Source organism: Dipodomys merriami, unplaced genomic scaffold (assembly GCF_024711535.1).
Source record: "Dipodomys merriami isolate MVZ:Mamm:240054 unplaced genomic scaffold, mDipMer1.0.p SCAF_120, whole genome shotgun sequence".
NCBI classification, from domain to species: Eukaryota; Metazoa; Chordata; class Mammalia; order Rodentia; family Heteromyidae; genus Dipodomys; species Dipodomys merriami.
Genome location: NW_027202494.1, coordinates 1860943 through 1885107, shown reverse-complemented (window position 1 = coordinate 1885107; position 24165 = coordinate 1860943). Strand labels below are relative to the sequence as shown.

Below are 24165 nucleotides of genomic sequence, written 5' to 3'. Positions count from 1 at the left end.
AAGGCTGAGATCTGAGAGTCGCAGTTAAAAGCTAGCCTGGGCAGCCACGTCCATAAGACTCTTATCATCAGTTAACCAGCAAAAAGCCAGAAGTGGAGCTATGGCTCAAACAGTAGAGCACCAGCCTTGAATGAAATAGCTCAGAGACAGTGCCCAGGCCCTGAGTTCAAGACCCGGGAATGGAAAAAAAGAAAAGAAAAAAAAGCTGGTTTAATAAATAAATGGCTATGAAGCAGGCTTCTGAAGCAAGGCTGTGCCCGCGAGCTCAGGTGGCGGGGGGGGGGGGGGGGGGGGCAGGGTAAGATGCTGGGCCTTCCAGCAGTCCCTACACCTGCATGTCCAGCAGGGATCTAGAAGGATCCATTGGGTGCTGCCCAGTACCTTAGTCACTAAAGCTGGGAGTTTTACCTATCGATGATGGATTTTCAACTGTCAGTAGAGGAAATAATTTGAAAACATGCAGAACAGTCTGGAGAAATCACAGTCCATATTACTGTCACAAAGTCGACTAGAGAGCTGTTGAATATGCATGAATCTGATGGGAAGAGTCTGACACAGGTGCCTATGGCTCTGTTTCTTCTGTCGAAGTGGGCGGGTCCCCGGCTTCTCCAATGAGGAGTGAGCTCTGACAACGCCGGTCTGTTTTCACCCTGTTGAGAAAAAGCCCTTACCCCTGATTCTTCATTAGATTTTTTGCCAAGTGCCTTTTCCCAGTTCTCTGGTGTTCTTGAGAGGAAGGGAAAGTACAAGCAGGCTCCGCCTGCCTATCCATTTCTTTGCATCATTTGTGATCTCAGGTAATTGATATTTGCTGAGCAAGGACTCTCCTGCTAGGAGGAGAGTGTTCAGCAGTTTGGCTGAGAGGGAGTTTTATTGCTACCATTTGCTGCATTTCTTCACTCATTCGTGCATGCCTTTGTGCATAATGCCCCCTCCTCGTTCCACAAAACAGATGAAATGGAGCTTTATTGCTGCGCATTCACGCTGGCATAAATATTAAATTCTGTGCAGTAATCACTTGGGCTCCAGCTATAGTTAGTGTGGAGTTACTAATGGCTAATGCAAAGCTTCATCTCCCAGCAGAAGTTAACATCCTCTCCTCTTAACCAGGGTTTGAATTACACTCCTTTGCAGCTGGCTCTTGGGTGTCCAGCACCATCGCCTTTCTCCTTGCTGACCTTGCAATGCCTGGACATCTCCAAGCATGCACAGGAGCTGCAGTGAGTGAGAAGCTGGACGGAAGCCCAGAGCCTGAAGCTCCTCACGGCCAGGCCCCGCTTTGTCGCTCCCGGTAGCACATGGGTCTTCCTCCGTGGTCCAGGGCACCTCCCCGGCGGGTCCTCTTTCTGCGGTGGACTTCAGGCAGCAGAGACCAACTCTGGAAATGTAGTCTGAAAACAGCACATGAGGAGGCTTTGTGGAGGTGACAGGCTGGGCCACCGCCATGGTCCTGGGAGAGGCGCAGGTCACAGGGACACGCCCGGCCCAGTGCTCAGTCCAGGACAGGAGTCAGGGGCCAGAGGCTCCATGATGCCCAGAATGGTGTCAGCTGCCTGCCCAGGCTGATGAGGGAAGCGCATCTGAGGTGTTTTTGCTTAAACAAAGGGAGAAGAACTGTCGTGATGGGTGGGAGAGAAAAACTGTTTCCAGGCTGGCCATTGCTCTCCTGCCATGTGTGGTGAATGTTGCTGGAATCTTCCCTCTGCACATGCAGTTCGCCTTAACATCATCTTCCAGATACAGTCTTCCACTCTGCTGAGTTCATCATGTTGCTTCCCATGAAACTGGGAAAGCCGAGACTTGCCTCCTTTCATTTTTTAATAGGCTTTATTTTTCATTTTTTAGAGCAGAACTGAATAGAACATTCCAAGGTTTCCCATGAGCCCCCTGTCCCCTGCGCAGGTGCGGCGTCCTCCAGTGGAGGGGTGCCTTGGTTGTAACGGGCAAGGCTGCATCAGCACGTGATTGTCACCCGCGTCCACAGGGCACACCGGGGGCCCGCCCGCAGCTGTCCACTCTCTAGTTTGGCCAAATACATCATGGCATGCATTATATTCTCCTAGCAGATGTCTCAGGGCCATAAAACTCCTCTGTGCTCCACCCATTCATCCCCCACCCTGATGCTCTATCCCCCTCCCCGCTCAGCCCCAGAACCAGCTGTGAGGTATCTGCCCGTCCACCCCAGCAGTGAAAAAAGGCAAGGATATGAGTGTAGTTAGAAGAGGAAAGCCACCATCGCAGCCCAGCATCGTGGCCGCGTGGCCTGCTGTCCGTCACATGCACTCAGTGTTTCTCCTGGGACAGGGCCTCCCTGTCCACTCTCAGGCCCCGCCTTCCAGCTCTGAGCTCATTGGATTGGGTGGCATTTTGCTTAAAAAAAAAAAAAAGTTTACCGTGAATGTAACGGGGAAGAATTCTGCTAATTTTCATGCAGTAGTGACAGATGAATCGTTGACTCGGTTTTACTGCGCTGTGGTCCCCTGAGGAAGGCCAGGTTCCTAAATCACCCTCCTGACAGGTGCCATATTTCTGAGCCCTGAGCCACGCTGTGACCTTCTGGTCTCACAGAAACGAGAGCTGGGTGCCGTGCATAATCAAGGGGACGCACTGAGTGTTTTAAAGTGTGGAATGAAGCCGAAATCAGAGAGCAGTGTCCGTCTGAGTCTGATTAGCAGAACCAAGGCCATCAATCTCCCACCATCCTGGTGCGAAAAGTGCCGACTTCCCCTTGACGACAGGATGGTGAGATCTAGCCTGACAGCCAGCCCGCGGAAGACCAGCTGCGCCTGCGACTTAGCTCGAGTCCACCTGTGCAGGGGGCTCACCTCTGTCCTCCACCCAGGGACGCAGACGCCTGGGAAGGTCACCGCCCTTCTCAGAGACCCAGACACTAGACTGCTGAGCCGGGATCTGTGCAGGGATCCCCGGGACCCTCTCCAAGCTGCCTCTGATGGAGGCCCCTTCCTGACATCAACTCACCCAGGACTCCTGTGCCTGGAATGTTCTCCCCTCCCTGGACTGCAGGGGACCCTCTCCTGTCCAGTGAGCGCCCCACTGCCTTCTCCTCGGAGCCTTCTTGAGTACCCACCGAAGAATCGCACACCCCCAACTCTTCCTCCCCCACCCACCCTTCCCGGGACCATCGTCCAACGTGATGTCTTTCACAGCTCTGCAAGTTCTTGTGTCGTTTGCTGCCTGTTCTCTTTTGACTTTTCTCTCTATCTCTCTCTTGCTCGCTCTCCTGCTCTCACGCTCTGTCTTTAGAACATCAGGTAGATGAGGACAGGAATGTCCTGTCCTCTCTGCTTTCGTACATGCAGTATACAGAATACCTAGGACTTAACCGCTACATGCGGGAAGGACGGACGCGTGGATAGATCCGTGAACATGTGGACAGGACCTCCTCACTTTGCCTCACCGTGGGCTGGGAAGGTGGCTCAGCGGTAGAGCGCTTGCCTTGCATGTAGGAGGCCCTGGGTTCGATTCCTCTGTCGCCAGGCCCACCCCGCCTAGAGGAGGCGGTAGATGCATGAAGAGATGCTTTGAGCCCAAGAGCCTCGACAACAGAGACGGTGTGACAAGAGCAGAGAGAAAGACACAGTCAGGGAAGGACCTGCAGACAGACCACGCACAGGATGTTGGGGCAGAGGCAGCAACATCAGCGAAGGCACGGAGGCTCCGAAGCGCTGGAGCTGCTCCCAGAGTGCGTTGTGCGTGCAGGACGGCGTGAGGCGAGGCGGATAGAGCCCGATCTGCAGGCAGCGGAGAGGTCCCACAGCCAGGCTCAGAAGGGGGCCGGGGTCCATCTGAGAGTTAGAAGAAGCTCATGTAGACACAAGACGGGCATTGGGGGAGAGAGGGAGGCGGGGGGGGGGGGGACACAGGAGAGAGGGTGTCCTGGAACAGAGGGACTGACGGAACTCAACGTAGATGGATGCTAGGACATAAGAAGGGAGAATGGCGAGGGTTTGGTGCTCAGCTGGGTGGGGGCGGGGGAGGGAGATGCTGGGCCATCTCCCCAGGTGGGAGACGGTTTCTGGTCGTCCCCACCCATCTCCCTTCGGTCTCACATGCTTCATTCCATCTGTACCAGAAGCCTTGGGCTGGGAGAAGCCCCTCCAGGGCCTGTTGCTGGATCAGCTGCAGCAAAATCCCATGGAGGATTCTAGAAGGACAGAGCCTCAGGCCCCACCCTGACCACCAGACAAGAACACCAAGGCTGGGGCCTGGGAGTCTGTGTCTTATTCTGGGTTCCACCGCGTGGACATCTAGATGAAGGCTTGTCCACCAGGCACTGTGCAGGCCAGGCAGAAGCTGCAAGCACAGTCCGGGTCAGCTGAGCCAGTAGCCTCTGTCACACACCCATCTGTGACACCCCTTCCCAAACGTGCACAGCACAGCCCTGCGGGAGGGGAGGGGAGGTGTCGAGGGCACAGCATGGCTGGTGACGGGGTGTTGAATCCACAGGAGGACGTGGATCTAGAACATTCTAACGCAAAGGCAGTTGTTTCCCGTCCAATGTGATGAGGACATTACATGGGTAAACCAACAACAAAGAGATGGACCAGACCATCGGGTCTGGGAACACTTGGAGAAGGACTAATTTTTAATGCATGTTTCAAAACACTAATTTCCAGAGGAGAAAAATCAAGTTGCGCCATTTATAACCCGTCATCTGCAATGAGTCGGAGGATATTTCTTTCTGTGTTGTCAGTTAACCTTCCAAGCCAGTCAGAATACAAAGCAGGCGGCTGGACCATAAATCAGCTCTTGGGAGCTGATAAATGGATATGAGGCAGACCCTGCATTTGCATTGGCTCTGGGGACATAAATCGACTTCTCATGATCTTACTTTTTTAAAAAAATGATCCTGCTGATGTCAGAGAGCAATTCATACAGCCATTCTTTCCTGGCTATTTATTTTTCTCACCTTTAATGATCCCCCTCCCCCCCTCTCTTTCTCTCTCTGCATTCACTCTATATTGTAAAATGTCACATGACATGTACGAAAAACTACCAGGATCTCCGTTTGCATCTGCCTGCCAGGGATAATTTTATAACTTTTTTGCTCATGCATGCGTAACAATCACTTGAGTAAAGACTGGCATGATTTATTAGAATCAAAAAGAACCAGGAAATATGGTGTCACGTCTTTGGTATCTGGACGCAGAAATCAAGGGTGGGAGCCAAAGTCAAGCCCAGGTTTGTGGCAGGAGCGAGGCATCGTCTGGACTTGGGGGAAACAAACGCTGCCTAGGACCAGGGATAAGCCAATCCTGCCTGGTTCTGGAGCAGACATTGCCACCTGGAGCCAAGCCCCGGCACACAGGCTCCGAGCCCCCCAGCGTACCGATCAGCTAATGCCAAGCAGGAAAAAATGGGAAGACCCATTGGGTTTTGCTCATTTTGTTTTGCCTTAATCTTGTAAGCCATTTCCTTGGACATGTTGCTAGATAGCCATCACCTTCTGTCCGTGTGTCTGTCGCATTGCTACCTGCCCTCAAAGGCAGGGGATGGGAAGAGCCAAGAATATGAGGAAACTTGTGTGAGGAACTCTGAGAGATGAAATTCTCTCCAGGATAAAGCAGGCTCAGAGCAGCTGCCAGAAACAAGCCCTGAGCCTGGGACGTGAGGAGCAAGCACTTCCTGGGATTGACAACTTTGGGCGAAGCAGCGGGATGGGGAGTGGTGGAAGCAGCCTTCCGCTCTGCACCCTTTCAGAGGCGGGCTCATTCCCTTGGAAGGGAAACTCATTTGCATAACCCCACCCATAGTGGGCATGCTACCCTGTGGAGGGAGGCTCATTTGCATGGCCCCACCCACACTGAGCAAGCTTCCCCATTCCAGGGGGCTCAGGGTATGTCTGGTCTCTGATGTCTTCCCCACAGTTCCCCGGCAGGGGCCCAGGGCCTGGACCAACTCCCACTTTCACACACTGAGTCTATTTTTCTGTATTTCTTTGCCATCGATTTGGCTGAAAGCAATAGCGAAATGATCATTGAGAGGCATTTGTGAAGATTTTGCTTTTCTTTAATAACTGCCCTCTCGGGACTTAGGAGTAGGGGTAGGACTTAGGGGTAGCAGGCTGGGTGGGCAGGAGCAGTTGTTGGAATATGCAGGAAAAGTGAAAAAGAGATCCTGCTCCTAGCCATGTGCTGCGAAACGGACCCCCAGCACATCAGATGGGCCCGCAGCCCCTTGTCATGGGAGGAGTTAGAGTGTCTGGAAGGAACCAAGGCTTGGTCCATCTGAAGGTCCATCTGAAGTTCAAGCCAGGCATGGTGGCACACACCTATAATCCCAACCATGCTGGAGGCAGAGGAGAATTGAGGTTTAAGGCCAGCCTAAGCAAAAAAGTCATGTGAACTTATCTCAAAAAAAACAAAACCCACCAAGCTGGGCGTGTTGGCATGTGCCTGTAATCCCAGCTGGTTGAGAAGCAGAGGGGAATAGCCATACACTAAAGCAAAAAGGACTGGATGTGTGCCGGGCGCGGTGGCTCACGCCTGTCATCCTAGCTACTCAGGAGGCTGAGATCTGAGGATCTCGGTTCAAAGCCGGCCCAGGCAGAAAGTCCGTGAAACTCTTATCTCCAATAAACCACCAGAAAAACCGGAAGTGGTGCTGTGGCTCAAATGGTAGAGTGCTCCCCTTGAGCTAAAGAGCTGAGGGACAGCACCCAGGCCCAGAGTTCAAACCCCATGATCGACAAAAAAAGAAAGAAAAAAAAAAAGAATTGGATGTGTGGCTCCAGCGGTAGATCACTTGCAGGAAGAGGAGGCCCTGAGTTCAACCCCTAACTCCTCTCCTGTAGGCACCATGCCTAGGGGAGCCAGCAGGGAAAGAGAGCCACATCCAGAGGCCTACCAAAGCCTGTCAAGCCCCCCATTCCTTCCTCCTTCCCACCAAGAGAGGGAAGACGACAGCCTTCGGCTCAGAAAGTCCTTCCAGGTTAATACCTGACCCGGCCTCAACTTCTGACGTCTACCGCCACTCCCCCTACACCCCCACCCCAGACATAGCCAAGGCTTGGCAGGAGCTCAGAGCCGCTCTGTGAGCCGCAGCACAGACCGAAATGAGCTCCGGCTTTAATTTGATTCTCTTCTCCGTAACAAGCAGTGTTCACATTACAGACAAATTGCCCAGAAACTCCAATTTACTAAGGCATCTGCATTTCTCAGGCCTAGAAGCAAGAAAGTATCCTACAGCATTTGTGTATGGAGAGGTTTATTTTAAATAAAACGTCAGCACGATGCAAAGTGTCTGGCCACTTGGTCCAAAGAGCTGATTTGACAAAAGAGCTGAAAAGCCAGAACGTGGAAAAGCCGATGCGGGGTGGGCAGAGCCTTGGTCCCAGTGTGTCTGGACCCAGCTGGCACCCAGGGCGCTGCAGCTCTTAGTTTGGATTACGTGGGCACTGGGAGAGGGTGTGGGCCCACCGAAGGCCGTGACAGATGGAGTGCCTGTCTGTGCCCTCTGCCCTGGTCTTGATCTGAGGAGCAACGGCTGTACAAGGGGGTGTGTGGGACACAGGCCCCCCTCCACGTGGGGTCTGGGGAAGAGGCCCCAAATAAACACAGAGAGAGAAAAGAACTACTTTAGTCCTGTGTAAGCACAAAGACCATAACCGGGTGCCCAATTGCTCTGTGTGTGCATGTGTGTGTACGTGCAAGCACGCACATGTGTACATGTGCCCAGGTACTGGGATTTTAACTCAGGCCCTTGTTTGTTCACAACTGGTACTCTACCACTTGAGCCATGTCTTTAGACCAGCTTTTTGCCAGTTATGTTAGAGATAGAGCCTCACAGACTTTTCCACCCATGCTGGTTCTGAACCGCGATCCTCTAGATCTCAGCTTCTCAAATAGCGAGGATTGCAGGCATGAGCCATGGGCAGATACCTGGCTATGTGATTGGTTTTGGGGGGTTTTTTTTTTTGGTTTTTTTGGTTTGTTTGTTTGAGTCCAGTCATGGGGCCTGAACTCTGGGCCTGGGCGCTGTCCCTCAGCTCTTCAGCTCAAGGCTAGTGCTCTACCACTTGAGCTACAGCGCCACTCCCGGCTTTTTTCCTTTTGCTTATGTGGTGCTGAGGAATCGAACCCAGGGCCTCAAGCATGCAAGGCAAGCGCTCTACCACTGAGCCACCTTCCCAGCCCACGTGATTGCTTTTTAAAGAGGAAAAACAGTGAACTATGGACCCTGCAAAACCACCAGGCCCCAGCCCCCGAGCCCCAGCTTTCCCTGGAAAGGAGAGGCAGGCAGCCAGACTGCTCACGCCAGGCAGAGGCCAGTTCTGAGCTCACACCTAAGCCTTTGTGCGGTGTGACTACCCCGCAGCACAAGGATGTGTTCACTGTGCGGTCACACCGTAGCGCTGTGAGACAGAAATAAATAAGCCACACAGAGGAACACAGCCGCTTGCTTGCCAGCGGGGAAAAAGTTAGATTCTTTCACCCCGTTTTTTATTTATTTTCTAAGCTGGGTTGACTAATGAGGGAATGAAACATGGTCCATCTGGAATTTTCATGATTGTAAATCTGTGGACCCACCGCACACCACTCCTGGATTTGCTGTGAACGTGTTACCCGAGGACCCAGGGTGGGGGGAATGTGGCCCTTTTTGCATCTTCCCTGTGAGAATTCCACTGAAGGAGACAAGACACGGGGTTCGCTCGCTGAGCGTTGCTGTCAGGCCTGCCACGCGGCTGCCACGCGCTGGCGAGCGAAGCCCAGCCTTGCGCATGATGAGCCCAGACCCAGGCCCTGGAATCCAGCCTCAGCTGGGCTGCTTTGGGACAAGTTGCTAAGCCTCTCTGATTTCTAGCAACCTCACCTCCCCAAAACAAGGATGATTCCAGAAACAAATGTGGTGGTGTTTATAAGAGCTGCGCACAGTCTGTGATTGTTGTAGCCAGCTTGTTCCTGACGCAGCCTCTCCTCAGCCTCTGCGGTCACGTGGGCCTCTCCGGGCCTGTGAGTCTCAGATCCGCCTTCCTCTCAGGACACTTGTGATGGGGTTTAGGGCACCCCCAAGCAGCTCAGGGTTCCATTTCCAGACCTTTAGCCAGATCTCAAAGCAGGCTCCGGGAGGAGGGGGCTCTCTCCCTGTGGGTGCTGGAACGGCCATAGCTGCAGCATGTTCATCTGGAGACATGCAGTCCTGCAGCTGACCAGCCAAAGCTGGCGGGGCGGGGTGTGCAGGGCGTGGGTGACCCACTTCAAGGACCTCACCCGCCCCCCAGCCGTCGGTCCTCAGAGACAGGCAGAGAAACCCCGACAGCAATCTTCCCATTCAGAGAAACCAGGGCTGCGTTCAGCTGTTCCCCACCCCATCCCAGGCAAGGTGTCTGTGGCTGACTCCTAGCACTGAACAGATGTTCCTCAGCCCAGACCCCACGCACGCATGCGTTCTCAGCGCAGCTCTGCGCTTAGCTGCCGGGCGACCTCGTGCTAAACCTCCCAGGAGGGAAGGAGGCTCCGCACTCCCCCGAGCTGAGCATCAGCCCTCGCTGGCTGGACGGCGGCGGAAGCTGGCATGACGTCTGGGCCTGTGCCACGCTCAGGAGATTCCAATGCCAGCTGCTGTTTGGGTTTTTTTCCAGGTATTCTTTGTACAAGGACCCAGCGGGCTGGCTGAGCATCAACCCCATCAACGGGACCGTGGACACCACGGCCGTGCTGGACCGAGAGTCCCCGTTCGTCCACAACAGCGTCTACACCGCCCTCTTCCTGGCCACCGACAGCGGTGAGTGCTTCGAGGACGCCTGTCCGGGCGCTCTTGTCAGGCTCACGCGTATCTGGGAGTGTCTGATTCTTGGGGTGCACGCGGGGCGTCTGGGAGTGGAGGCAGGGAGGCCGCTCCTCGAGCACGCACATGGGGGCTGGGACATTTCTGAGCGTGAGGACGCGCAGGCCGCCATGGAAAGGCGAGCGCGTCCAGCATGGCTCGGGCAGCGAGCTCAAGCGCGCCCGCCATGGTCAGGCAGGAGCCTGGCAGCCGCTCGTTCACTCTGGGACTCGCGTGCTGCCGCTAGAAAGCCAGCAGGATCATTCCTGGGAAGATGAGCGGCCAGACCCCCCTCAGACCTCTGTCACCTGCCCCAGTGGGGCTCCTGAGAAAAAAGCTGGGGCTGAGAATAATCCTTCTGTGACCCCAAGAAAACTCAGCCTGCAGTGGGCCTACTGTCCAGCTCTCCAACACTAATACCAGATAAAGAGATCAAAAGCCCGCGTCTCAGATGTCGCAAGGAGGGAAATGTCCCTCAAGAAGCATGTGCAAGACAAGCTGGCACTAATTACTATTCAGAACCATCGGGAGGAATGATCATCTAGAACAAAGCCCCAAAGACGGAGAGCAAAAAGAACATGAACTTGAAAGACTTCATAAATCAGAGTAACTCTGGTTGGAAGGCTTGTTTTCCTCTACTCTCTGGAAACTTCTATGGTGTTTAATCAGGGAAAGACAACACTTTGTTAGATCCAAGTCAATCGTAGGAACTGGTGCCTCCACTTTATCCAACGTGAGCGTTTGTTTTTACTAATTTCGTTTCAACTCCGTATATTTGAGATAATGAAAAAATAGTACAGACTTTTTTTTTTGTCATTTAACACCAGAGAAGCTAAATCTTTCCTGTTGGTTTTTTTTCCCAAGCAAGGAGTCACTTGGGAATCTGTGCCAAACCATGGTGATAAAAAGAAAGGGTGAGAGGCAGGCTTGACCCAGGCAGAGGCCCTGAGAGGGCAAGAAATCAGAAACCCTTGTCAGAGTCACGTGACAGGCAGGAAACTGGAGGTTGCTCCTCCCACCCCATGGCCACCTGCCCCTGAGGACCAATACCTTTCAAAGGACGATGGGAAATCTCTCGGGGTCTCCCAGGGGACAGGGACCAACCAGAGGCAGCAAGCCCACTTCTCATGGAAGACACTGAAAGTACAGGGTGGTTGGTGCTGGGAGCTGGGCTGGTTACCTCCAAATGCACAGCCGGCTCCTCTGGGGTTTCTCAGGGCTGAGATACTCAAGGGTCACAAACTCCACGCCTATCTAGTGGCTCACGCCTGTAACCGCAGCTACTCAAGAGACTGCGATCTGAGGATCAAGATTGGAAGCTACCCCAAGCATACAAACCTCGGTGCTCTACCGTTTGAACCCAGCCTCCCGCCCTGCTTTTTGCTAGAGATAAAGTCTCACAGACATTCCTGCCTGGGCTAGCTTTGAACCACAGTCACCCAGATCCTAGCCTCCTGAGTATCGAGGATTGCAGCCAGCAGCGCTAGCCTGTTATCAATTTTAATGAGCCATAAAGTACCTGAGACGATCGTTCCAGTCTAGCTGAAATGAATTTGTTTTGCCAACTCAGAGCGGGCTGTAGAGCTGAGTGAGTGGGTGGGTGAAGCCTGACTCCTGCAGATGAGAACGACGTGGCCTTCGGCGTGGCAAGCTAGCATTTTTCTCCTTAGAGCTGAGAATGGTCCTTTGCCTTCCGTGGTGTGTATTTTCTAGAAAGGTTCAGTCTGGCCTTCAGCACGGAGAAACCCTTGTGAAACATTTCCACAGCAGAGAAATGCCACCCTGTGTCAGGAAAGGGGAGAAAATGATAACTATCAAGCCAGAGAGAAAACATTCTGGAATGCAGTGAAAGGCGGTCCCTTGGGAGGTGCGGGCCGTGGGTCACCAGCACTGGGCAGAGCCCAGGGGCGCTGTGCGGCTCGGCTCCTCGCCCAGGGGTCAAATGCCAGTCGCACAGGGGAATGGGAGCTGAAGCTGGCCTGGTGCCGGCTGCTAGGACCCCCTGGGAAGACCTGACCTGCCCAGCTCAGAGCTGGCTCCGTGCTCATCCCTCCTCCCATCCCTCCTCCTCCCGCTCCTCCTCCTCCTCCTCCTCCTCCTTCTCCTCCTCCTCCTTCTCCTCCTCCTCCTCTTCCTCCTCCTCCTCCTCCTCCTCCTCCTCCTCCTTCTCCTCTTCCTTCTCTTCCTCCTCCTCCTCCTCCTCCTCCTCCTACTCCTTCTCCTCTTCCTTCTCTTCCTCCTCCTCCTCCTCCTCCTCCTCCTCCTCCTCCTCCTCCTCCTCCTCCTCCTCCTCCTCCTCCTCTTCCCCATCCTTCTCACCTGTCACATCTTCCCCACCTCCCTATCATGTTCAGAACCCGGACAGGTTCAGCAATCCGTGATGGTTGCATGTTACTGACCAGGGCTGGCCTCTGCCTGAAAAGGAGTTCTAAATGGTGCCACCATCACCAGTGGTTTGGTTTGATCCAAACCAGCACCCTTTGCGTAGGAGTCCAGCCAGCAGGGACACGTTCGCCCCGATGTCCCCATCCCACACCAGCATTCTGCAGAGAATGCAAACAGAAGGGGATGTTATTCCTCGCTGCCTCTTCCTGACACTCAGTCATAGAAACAGGAGTCTAGGTAGAGCACTAGCCTTGAAGTGAAGAACTGAAGGACAGCACCCAGGCCCAGAGTTCAAGCCCCATAACTGACAAAAAAAAAGAAACAAACAAACAGGAGTCTAGATGAAGTCTTCCTGGGTCTCCTAGCTACTCAGAGGAGGCTGAGGTCTGGAGGATCACAGTTTGAGGTCACTGTTGGGGGGGAAAGTCTACTAGACTCCCTCTCCAATAGCCAGCAAAAAGTTAGGTTGGAGACATGGTTCAAGTGGTAGAGCCACCCACCAAGCAAGCCAAGCAAGTATGAGACCTTAAGTCTAAACCCCAGTACCAACAAAAGAAGAGAGGAGGAGGAGGGGGAAGGGGAGGGGTGTAGAATAAAAGCCAAAGTCCTACTAAATTCAGCAGCATTTTCCCACACAGAATAAGTATGTTTGAGTTTGTCAGTAAAAAAGTATGAGTCATCAAGATGATACACAGGGGTACAGTCAGAATAACAGGGCTATAATCTGGGTATCCCTAAGATTGTGATTCTTGTGTGTGTGTACTAGTACCGGGACTTGAACTCGAAGCCTTGTGCTCTCTTGGCTTTTTCACTCAAGGCTGGTGTTCTACCACTTAAGCCACAGCTCCATTTCCACAGTCATGATTTTCATAGGCTAAGATGTCTCCCAGCCCAATCTGTCTCTCCCCTCTGCCCTCCAAGAGATTGGTCCTGGAAAGCCACAGATTCAAAAGCGACATGCTGTTCAGCGTACATTCAGACTGATTAAAAGGCAAAGCATGTTACTTAGTGCAGATGATTGCTGAACCACTGAACACAAACAGCCCCAAGCTGGGGCTTGGAGGGGACCCGAACTTCAGAAGAGCCGAGTCAGGGTCTTGTTCTTTTTTTTTTTGGGGTCCGGTCATGGGGCCTGAACTCTGGGCCTGGACGCTGTCCCTCAGCGATTCAGCTCAAGGCTAGCGCTCTACCACTTGAACCACAGCGCCACTTCCGGCTTTTTTCTTTTTGCTTATGTGGTGCTGAGGAATCGAACCCAGGGCCTCAGGCATGCAAGGCAAGCGCTCTACCACTGAGCCACCTTCCCAGCCCAGGGTCTTGTTCTTGCCACAGGTCAACCAAGAGTTCATTGGTGGCGGGGAGAAAGGAAGGTTGTCTACATTGATTCTACCTAAAAGATGCTGGTTTGGATAAAATCAAGTCATTAGTTGTGGAGCCCTAAACACATCTTATCTCAACTGTTACATTAATTGAGGGAGAATAAATATATAGCAAGCCCAGACATCATGCTGTGTTATTTCAAACACAGCAAAGTATTTATCAGGCCGAAAATACCAGCTATAAGTGTGTGTGTGAGTGTGTGTGTGTGTGTGTGTGTGTGTGCGTGTGCGCGCACGCGCGCGCGCCAGTAGTAGGATTTGAATTCAGGGCTTCACATTCCCACTTAGTTTGTTTGGTCAAGGCTAGCACTCTACTATTTGAGATACACTCTCTCTCTCTCTCTCTCCTTCTCTCCTGCCCCCTCTCTCCCCCTGTCCCTTTCCCTCTCCCTCTCCCCCCTTCTATCCTCCCCCCGGCTTTTTGCTAGTTAATTGGGGATAAGAGTCTCTCAAACTTTCCTGCCTAGGCTGGTTTTGACTATGATCTCAGTCCCCTGCATAGCTGGGATTACAGGCATGAGCCACCAAGCATTCCACTGAGGCTACAATTTTGTCACTGAAAAACTGGCCCTCGAGGTCTGGCAAGAGGGAAGGGGGGGGAGGAGGGAGGGGGGGCAGGCTGTGGTGAGACCAGCAAAGATCGCTCCCCTGTCCATGAGCCTCTCGACATCCCCGTCTGCAGAGTGAGGCCGATGTCACCAGCTTGTCACCAAGACCAGAGCGTGGATGGAAATCCCTAGCGCCTGCAGGGTTCAGAACGTCCCGCTGAGATGCCCACACCGGGTGGGCTGACTTCCGAGGATGAGCTGGCAGGATGGTCCTTCAGGGGTGAACTCGGTGTCTGAGACCGACAGGGAAATGCCCTCTGTGGCCGCGCGGGTGGGGATCTGGGCCCAGGAAAGCCACGGAGCCCTTTGCGCAGAATAGGCCACCGCACCCATTAGACAGTCGGCCAGAAAACGCCTCCGTCTACTCCGGGAGCAATTCGGGGAGTGGCCTCTGGCTGGACAGCATCCATCCACCTGACACCGCGCGCTCCGCACCCACCGGCCGCTCAGCCGTCTTACACACCACACTCCTCCACCTTCATGGGAAAGAAATGGATGTGGGCATTAAAAGGCCATCAGCCGTGCCCACGGGGCCGGCGCGGTCACCTGGAAGTGCTGCAGTGTGTCCTCCTCCCTGGAGAACATTGCCAGCCACCCAGGCCCCATGCCAGCCCACACCCTCCACAAGGCGGCCGTCCCCGCCTTCCCAGGCGGTCCTCCTGGGTTCGCAGCCCCCAGGAGCTAGCCACACCCCCACCCCCACCCCACCCCGGGGCCCTGGCTGCCCAGACTGTAGGCCCCACCCCTGGCCTGGCCTCCCGGCTGCCTTCCTGTTCACCTGCACCCCCAGGATCAGCCAGCCACCCCACTGTCAGCACCCCCACTCCCCCCACAAGCACAGGACAGGAGTCTCCGAAAAGGACTATTGACCGAGGGAATGAAATGAATGTGTCACCTTTAAACATGGCCTCCTGATCAGTTCCGCCCACTTCTCTATTCCCTCCTACGTCAGCAAAACCACAACCAAACAACATCCCAAAAAGTCAGATCAAAGATAAACCAACAGCCCGGCCTCAGATTGCCGAGTCTCCTAAGAGCAGTTTAATCCGAATTATGTGGCGTCATTCCCCACAGGTGTTACACGCAGGAAGCTGGCTTTCCGCTTTGTAAACTTATTTTTCTGCCAGGTTATATTGTATTTGGTTTGCTATTAATTTTTTTTCAACAGATATGCTTTCTAAAATGAAATTATCAAGATCTCTATTAACAAAGCAATAAAAATGCTTATGAGTTAAAAACAATGGGGGTCTGTGCTCCAAGACACATGGAAATGAGTTTAAGTCGTTAGGATTCTGGGAGACAGGGGATAAACAAAATCATGAACAGGGGACCCTCAGCGAGGGGAGGGCGGCTCGCTCTCTGCAAAGACACGGGCCAGGCTAGAGCCGTCTCGTGCAGCAAAACCTCTGCCCCTCACGGGCTCCAGCCCCCACCGAAGGCTCAACAGAAACATGGAATGGGGAGCAGACCATGACCCCCCCAGGCCTCCCACCCTACACACGAGCCTCACCACCCAGCTGTCCTGGGGCCGCATCTGGACACGACTCCTCGCGGGGTGTCCCGGGACTCAGGCCTCCAGCTTCCTGCTTCGCCAGCTCTCATTTCTCACAGTGTCTCTGCATGCACACTCCCGCAAGTGATGAGAACATGGCCTTGAACACAGATCCAGCCCAATCCCAGCCCACGGCTCAGGAAAGTCCTAGTGCTCAGACTCCAAGGAACTCAGGGGGCCTTCCTATTCCCTCCTCACCCCCTCTCCCCCCCTCCTTCTCTCTCTGGTTTTTTGTTTTGATACTCAAGGCCTAGGCACTGTCCCTTACCTTTTTATGTCAAGGCTAGAACCCTACCACTTGAGCCACAGCTCCACTTCTGGCTTTTTGCTAGTTAATTGCAGGTAAGAGTCTCACAGACTTTCCTCCCTGAGCTGAGTTCAAACCTTGATCCTCACATCTCAGCCTCTTAAAGAGCTAGGATTACAGGTGTGAGCCACGGGTACCCAGCTGCAGCTGCTGCTGCTGCTGCTGCTGCTGCTGCTGCTGCTGCTGCTGTTCCTCCCCCTTCTTCTTCTTCTTCTTCCTCTTCCTCTTCCTCTTCCTCTTCTTCCTCATCTTACCTTCACACTGACCACCTCACCCACTGCCCCTTCATGCCCCTACTCCATTTGCACGGCTCTGAATTTATTAATTTACTACATTATAGAAAGAGAAAGGAAGAAAGAAGGAAGGGAAGGAGGGAGGGAGGGAGGGAGGAAGGAAGAGAGAAAGAGGACAGAGAGAAGGAAGGGAGGGAGTGAGAAAGAAAAAAGAAAGAACGGAGAGAAAAGAACTGAAAGCATTTTTAATCCCCATATAACTTTTGGATTTAATATTGTCTTTGTGATTATTATTGCAATTATGGTTATTGTAAAGAAAATGAAAAATACAGAAAGGTATTATTTTAATGTTAATTGCCTGGAGAGATAATCACCACTTGGGTTTAATATATTCCTTGCTAATCCTTTTCCAATCGCATATACATTTTTTAAATTAGAGTCATCCCATGTTTCCGGCTGTGTCTATTACCAACAAGGTACACAGCTTAGACCAATAGCATCAGAATAACGCAACCCGGAAGCAAAAGCTTGGCAGTTTTTTGGCTATGGGAAAATACTGTTTGGTCAAGACTCTGAATCAAAGAAAAATTCTGGAGATAGAAAAACACAAAGAAGGGGCTGGGAAGGTGGCTCAGTGGTAGAGCGCTTGCCTTGTGTGCATGAGGCCCTGGGTTCGATTCCTCAGCACCACATAAGCAAAAAGAAACACACACACACACACACACACACACACACACACACACACACACACACACACACACACACACACACACCCTACCTTGTCCCTCCATGGTCAGAATCCACACACACACACACACACACACACACACACACACACACACACCCTACCTTGTCCCTCCATGGTCAGAATCCACACACATACACACACACACCTACCTTGTCCCTGCTTCTCATCCCTCATCCCCTCCATGGTCAGAATCCAAACAATGCAGGAGGGGGGAGGGGTAGGAGGGGGGTGTAGAGGTGTGGTTCAGTTCATAGAGCACTACAGTCCTCAGATCTCAGCCTCCTGAGTAGCTGGGATTACAGGTGTGAGTCACCAGCACCAAGCAATCATTATATTTTGCATTACAACATGGGATTTTGAATGTGACCGTTCCCTCTCCCCAAAATCAGGGTGTAGAGAAGGTTTCCTCAGATTTTTTGCCTCCTGCCATTTTTTTCCACTACCCAAGGAACCAAGCTCATTTTGCTGACTTCAGAGAAAGACATCACCAGCTGGCCTGAGAATAACACATGGGAAATTGAAGACAGAAGTATAATTAAGTCCATGAAAGGCCAATTCTTCTGGCCATATTTCAAATGCTGGTAATGTCTTCCCATCCATTCTCCCAAATGACTTCACTTCATAATGTATTCAGGGTGGGGAAAAAAATACACATAATGGATTCTTCTGAGATATTCAATTAGTTCGATAAAAAGAGAAAAATAATTTTTCAGTGACGAAATTCAGCCAGATGACTAGAGCTGACAGTGAAAAAACCAACTTCAAAGCCATTATGCAGTTGCTTAGCTCTTGCTCTAACAGACCTTGGTGCTATGGCACTGATAAAAACAGCCATCCTGGGGTCGGAGGCGTCGCTCAGTCTGTAGAGCACTGGCCAGTGCACGGAAGCAGCAGGTACTGAGTTCGAGGCCCACCTTAAAAAGAAAAGGAAAAGAAACAGCCATCCATCTGATCTACTCTTGCATCCACATGCATTTCTATTTTCCGTAGATATTTACTTGAATGTTTACCCTGAAACCTTCTTTAGGTGTTAATAAATATACTAAGTTTCCTCCAGGCTACTCTCACTACTCGGGGAAGGGCTCCCTGCCTTCCCTTACACCCATTTCTACCCTCCGACGGAAACTTCTTCCCCAGAAAGACAAGGAGACCATTCTCCCTGCGAAGCTGCATGGCTTCCCCTGCTCACACGTCTCCTCTTCCAACTCATCTCCCCTGAGTCTTCTTCACAGCCCCCTTGAAGCTTTGGGGGTCTCCCAGGGCTCTGCCCTCTCACCTGGGGTACATGTTTCAAAAGCAGCTCTGTGTTGGTGACCCCAGACCAAGTGTGGGTGTCCCAGGTGGGTAACTATCTAACACTGCAGTGATCATGAAAAATGACGTGTGTGGGGGTGGCTGGGGTGTTGGGATGTGCTCGCCCACTGAGAACGTCGACCCGACATGGTACAGCACTGTCATTTGACCGGCCCATCAAATCCTTATCAGGATAAAGTCAATAGATGTGTTTGCATTCGGTGATCTGCAAACCCAGCTCTAATATTTCTAAGTTAAAGCTGGGCCTGGCTTTAGCACTCAAGAGGCTGAGGCTGGTGGATTGTGAACTTGAGGCCATCCTGGGCTACCTAACAAGACCCTGTCTCCAACAAAACAAAACAAAAGCCTTATAAGCCACTGAATGAACCCCATACAAAAATGCAAACTGTTCAAACGGGTGCTGCTAGCCCACGCCTGTAATCCTAGCTACTCAGGAGGCTGAGATTGAAGCCAGGCAGGGCAGGAAAGTCCCTAAGACACTCATCACCAATAAACCACCAAAAATGAGTGGGAAATGAAGCTGTGGTTCAAGTGGCTAGACTTGAGCCAGAAAGCTCAGGGGCAGCACGTAGTCCTTGAGTTCAAGCCCCAGGACTGGCACCAAAATAAAGCCATCTACCACTGTAGGTCCTGTTTGCAAGTGTGAACATGGCACCAGTGCTGGGTGAATGCCCCGCCCCTTGCACCAGTACACAATAAAGTCTTTCCCATCCTGCAGGCAACCCACCGGCTACTGGCACGGGAACCTTGCTGATCACCCTGGAGGACGTGAATGACAACGCCCCGGTCATCTACCCCACTGTGGCGGAAGTCTGCGACGACGCCAAAAACCTCAGCGTGGTCATCCTGGGAGCATCAGACAGGGATCTTCACCCAAACACAGATCCCTTCAAGTTCGAAATCCAGAAGCAAAGCGTCCCTGACAAGGTCTGGAAGATCTCCAAGATCAACAGTGAGTCTGCCCAAAGCCCTCTGCCCTTAGACCTCCTGCCGGTGCTGCCTTTCCCCTTCTGTAGACGTGCTGCAAGGCGCGCCTCTCTCTATATTTGGAGAGGGAGTTGGAGGTTGAGATGGGCTCCTGCTGCCCCACACTCCCCATCCTCCTGCCTTAGCTTCCCAAGCGCTGGGATTACAGGTATGCATTACTGTGCCAAGCTTTGAATATCTTTCCCTCCCCCCCTCCACCCTTTGTGGTACTGAGGTACTTGAGCCACAGTGCCACTTCCAGTGTTCTGATTGGTTTTATTAGAGATAAGAGCCTCATGGACTTTTCCTGCCCAGGCTGGCTTTGAACTGTGATCCTCAGATCTCAGCCTCCTGAGTAGCTAGGATGACAGGCGTGAGCCACCAGCACCCGGCTTGTGCTAGAATGTTTTAAGATAGGTTCTCACTTCCTGCCCGGGTGCTGGCCTGGACCACGGTGTGCCTCTGATAGTCTTCCTGTCTGAGCTAGGACAACAGGTGTGCACCTCCACACCAGCCTCTTCTGTGGAGAGGGAGTCTCACAGACTCTTCTGCCTAGGATGGCCTGGAAACGCCATCTTCTTGATCTCGGCCCCCACAGAGCTGGGATGGCAGCCACCGAAGCCAGCTTCCCCGTGGAGAGGGAGTCCCGGAACCTCCTCTGCACAGGCTGGCCTCAAACAGTGATCGCCCAGCCTCAGCCTCCCAAGCAGCTAGCATTATCTGCCCGGCCTGACAAACACTGCCAGGCCTGAGGACCACTTTCTTACCAGTACAGATCTGAAGGTTTTTCTCCTCTTCCTCCATCATAGAGGGCCTGGTCCACCTTGCACTGAGCATGCCACCCCACACCCCGCCCCTGTGTGCTGGGCCCTCCCCACACCCCGCCCCTGTGTGCTGGGCCCTCCCCACACTCCTGGCTCATCTGCGGTCTCCATCCAGTCCCAGGACGGCTCTTTGTTCTTCTTCCCTCTTGCGTCCAATTAAACCCCACGGATTCTTTGTAACTGCCGTGCACAGAATATTCACCCACACCGAATAGTGAACGACCACTCCAGTGTTTAGCCGTCAAGAGCTAAGCGCTCTCTGTGGCTCCCCTCCGCCACGGCGTGTCTTGGCGCTGCGGTCTCCTCTCCCAGAGGCAGGACAGCCATTTCCATTAACCCCCCACCTGCACGCTGGCCAGCGCCTCCATGCTCTGCCTGCCTTCAGAAGACTAAAGCCAGCGGCCTAAGACGCTGCGCAAAGGCTCCAGCCTCTAATCTCCCATTTCGTGCCTGGCCCGAGTCTTGATATGGTGAAGTTAATCTTCATCATTGGCTGTGATAGTCTTCCCAGGCTTCCTCTCTTGTGGATGAAAACAGAAGCGGTGTGTGTTTCTCCATGTCTTTCCACCCAAGCAGGTAGAATTCAAAACTTGACCCAACATTTGTCACCTGCTTTATTAGAAATGAAGTGCCCCTGATTCTCACGCATTCCCTCCCCAGTGTTCATCTTGTCTGCTAGAAAAGGAAAAAAACAATCCACCTCACCTCAGCACTTTATTTTTTTTTTATTTTTTATTTTTTTGTCGGTGGTGGGGCCTAAACTCTGGGTCTGGGCGCTATCTCTCAGCTCTTCAGCTCAAGGCTAGCGCTCTACCACTTGAGCCACAGCACCATTTCCGACTTTTTCTGCTTATGTGGTGCTGAGGAATTGAACCCAGGGCTTCATGCATGGAAAGGCAAGCACTCTACCACTGAGCCACCTTCCCAGCCCTCACCTCAGCACTTTAGACATGCTTCCTGCCCCGGTGATGCGCTGGTCCCCTGCTCTCCGGATCCAGTGGTAGTTTTCGGGGGCTGGGGGGCAGGGGCGGCCCATTTTATTACATATAGAAAGACTGGTCGTGCAACTGTGCGTAGAATTTCCTCCTAAAAGCAAAGCCCTCCTACTTACTGTGTCCGCCCTACCTCATACCTTCTTTCACGCGTGCCCCTCTCTCATTATTGATTCTATTTGCTTGTTTGTCTAGTTTATTGCTTCTTAAAGAATGAATTCTGTTACACCAACAGTTTTTAATTAAAACAGCCCTTCCCCTTGTTGCAGGGGATGGTGTTCTATTTGCTGGTTTGGACGATCACCATCTGGTCTTTCCGGATGGAATCCCCTCATCCAGGACTCTGTCCTTGATGTAAAGGAGACCGGGGAAATGTCCCTGGAGCTGGCCTGTCAGCGGGTGACAGCGGTCACACCAGTTGCCCCCTGGTGGGGAGGACTGTTCTGTGGAGTTCATTTGCACGTTTATCACATGCCTGTTGTTCCTCTTGATTTCATTCGGTAGATGAATGCCTTCTACACTCAAAAGGTTTTCTCGATGTTTATCACCAGAAAGGAGCCATTAAAAAAAATAATCCTGCCAGATGCCAGTGGCTCATACCTATCATTCTAACCACACAGGAGGCTGAGATCTGAGGATTGTGGCTCAAGGCCAATCTGGAAAGAAAGTCAGTGAGACTCTTATCTCCAATTAACCACACACACAAAGAAAGGCCAGAAATGGAGCTGTGGGTCAAGTGGCAGGCCCTCTGAGTTCAAGCCCAAGGACACACACACACACACACACACACACACACACACACACACACATACACACACACACACAAACACCACCCATGGGAGTAGGGAGCAGAGAGGAGCTTGAAAAGCCGGTCTCTGTGTTGAGGATTCTCACCCAAATAGCTATGGGTTAAGGACAGGCAGAAACCCAGAATGTGCGGCTATCTCTCTCCATGACAACAGGGGTTGTTATGAGCTTCTGAACACAGGGACTTTCACATCAGCTTCTAGATGCTAAGGACATGCTGGTGCATGCCAGTTGTCCCTGCACTGAAGAGGCTGAGATGGAGGATCTTAAGTTTGAGGCCCACATAACCTAATGGTAAGTTAGAGGCCTGATCGGGCTATGTACCGGGAGATCCTGTATTAAAAAGAAAAGAAAAGAGGGCAGAGCACTGGTGTCTCATGCCTGTCAACCTAGCTACTCAGGAGGCTGAGATCTGAGGATCTCAGTTCAAAGCCAGCCCGGGCAGGAAAGTCTGAGACTCTTATTTCCAATAAACCACTGAGAAAACCTGAAGTGGCGCTGTGACTTAACTGGTAGAGTACTTCTTTGAGATGAAGAGCTGAGGGACAGTGCCCAGGCCCAGAGTTCAAGGCTCTCAATCGCCAAAAAAAAAAAAAAAAGATAGTCTTTGTGAAGATGGTTTGATAGGTGCATAGGTGAGAAGAGGAGGAGATCTTGGTGGTCACTAATCTTCAGATCTTCACAACAGTGACTCCCTGCAAGATCATCGTAACAGCCTGAGCCATAGAAGTTGCGATGAGAGAAAGCCGCCATCTTTCCAACGTCTAAAGCTGCTGCCAGCCCCAGGTGGCCCTGAAACATGGCTCCTGCCACCAGGCGACCGCAGCTGTGTTCTCTTGATGTTCATGCTCTTAGAATCACCTATTAAAACGCAGGGCCCGCGGCGGGCCAGAGAACTCTCTTCTCCTCTCTCACGAGGGTCTCCTTGCCTTCCAGATACACACGCCCTCGTGAGCCTTCTTCAGAACCTGAACAAAGCAAACTACAACTTGCCCATCATGGTGACAGATTCAGGGAAGCCCCCGCTGACGAACGTCACCGACCTCAGGGTACACGTGTGCTCCTGTAAGAACTCCAAAGTGGACTGCAACGCCGCAGGCACCCCGCGCCTCGGCCTCTCCTCCCTCCTGCTCCTCCTGCTCCTCAGTGGAGCCGGTAAGTTGCTCTGCCTCCAGTGCTCGTGTGAGTATGAGAATGACCTTCACCCCACACATCCTCCCAAGAAAATGTATCCCAGAGGACCGCTCATCTTCAGTTTCTGTCTAGAGGATAGAAAATCTAACATGTAAACAGAAAATATCCAAATAATGTTCAAAGGCATGAGACCAGTGCCCTGCCAGCTAATCTGAGAAATTGTACAGGCTCTTTGCTCCTCTGCAAAGCAGGTGACAAGCAAAATGTCCCATTGATGCTGCTGAACTTGATCTAATAGAAATGTGCCCTGATGGGCTAACTGGTCTACCAGAGGGCCTGTTTCTCTTTGCATGGTGCAGAATAATCTCTTTCAAGGTTACAGTAGATACTGCACCTCTGTAAGAATAGAAAAGTCATGTCTATAATCCCACATTCAAGAGAAGCAGAAATGGGAGGATCCCAGTCTGAGACTATCCCCTAGACCACACCCAGAAGATCTTAGCTGAAAAATAACCAGCAAAAATGGGGTGGAGCACCTGCCCGGCCCACAAAAAACCCTGAGTTCAAACTTCAGTACAAAAAAAAGAACATGTACATTTGCAGTTCATATCTTTGAGTAGTAGTAATGACGATAGTGATGTTACACATTATTTGTATTAGCATGTGTTCGCTCTGTGAAGGAGATTTCATTGTGACATCTCCACGCTGGTATACAATGTATTCAGTCATCCCCCCACATCCCTTTCTCACCATCTTCTTAAAACAATTCAGCAGGCATGAAACAGTGTTTTAAACAAGTGGATTATTATGCTGAGTAATAGAAACATGAGCATAAAAGGAACTTGTCAGATATTTTGTATTTGTGGCATATTCAGTCAGTTTTAATCTTAGCAATTATTCACATTTGCTGCTGGCATCCAAATCCTTGGGAGCCATGGTGTTTACCTGTGGAGAAGTGGCTGGTTGGTATAATTGTGAATTAGGAGCCTGGAGAACTGACAGGAAGGAGAAGGGAGGAGAGGGGAGGGGGGAGAGGGGAGAGGAGAGGAGGAGAGAGGAATGTTGTATCTGAGATGAATCCCTGGGTCAGCAGCAATCACATCTCAGTGTGGGACAATCACAATGTATAA

General features: G+C 52.1%; 1 protein-coding gene across 2 annotated transcripts in view; it reads left to right on the top strand.

The window, feature by feature from the left end:
• The window catches only part of LOC138823539 (cadherin-13), a 711572-nt gene that overhangs the window by 682916 nt on the left and 4491 nt on the right, over positions 1 to 24165 (top strand). For both annotated transcript variants that reach the window (XM_070016920.1, XM_070016918.1), the window contains exons 11-13: positions 9602 to 9744; positions 19031 to 19264; positions 22838 to 23056. In XM_070016920.1, the coding sequence (XP_069873021.1) occupies positions 9602 to 9744; positions 19031 to 19264; positions 22838 to 23056 (596 nt within the window). The remainder of the gene's footprint in view (positions 1 to 9601; positions 9745 to 19030; positions 19265 to 22837; positions 23057 to 24165) is intronic.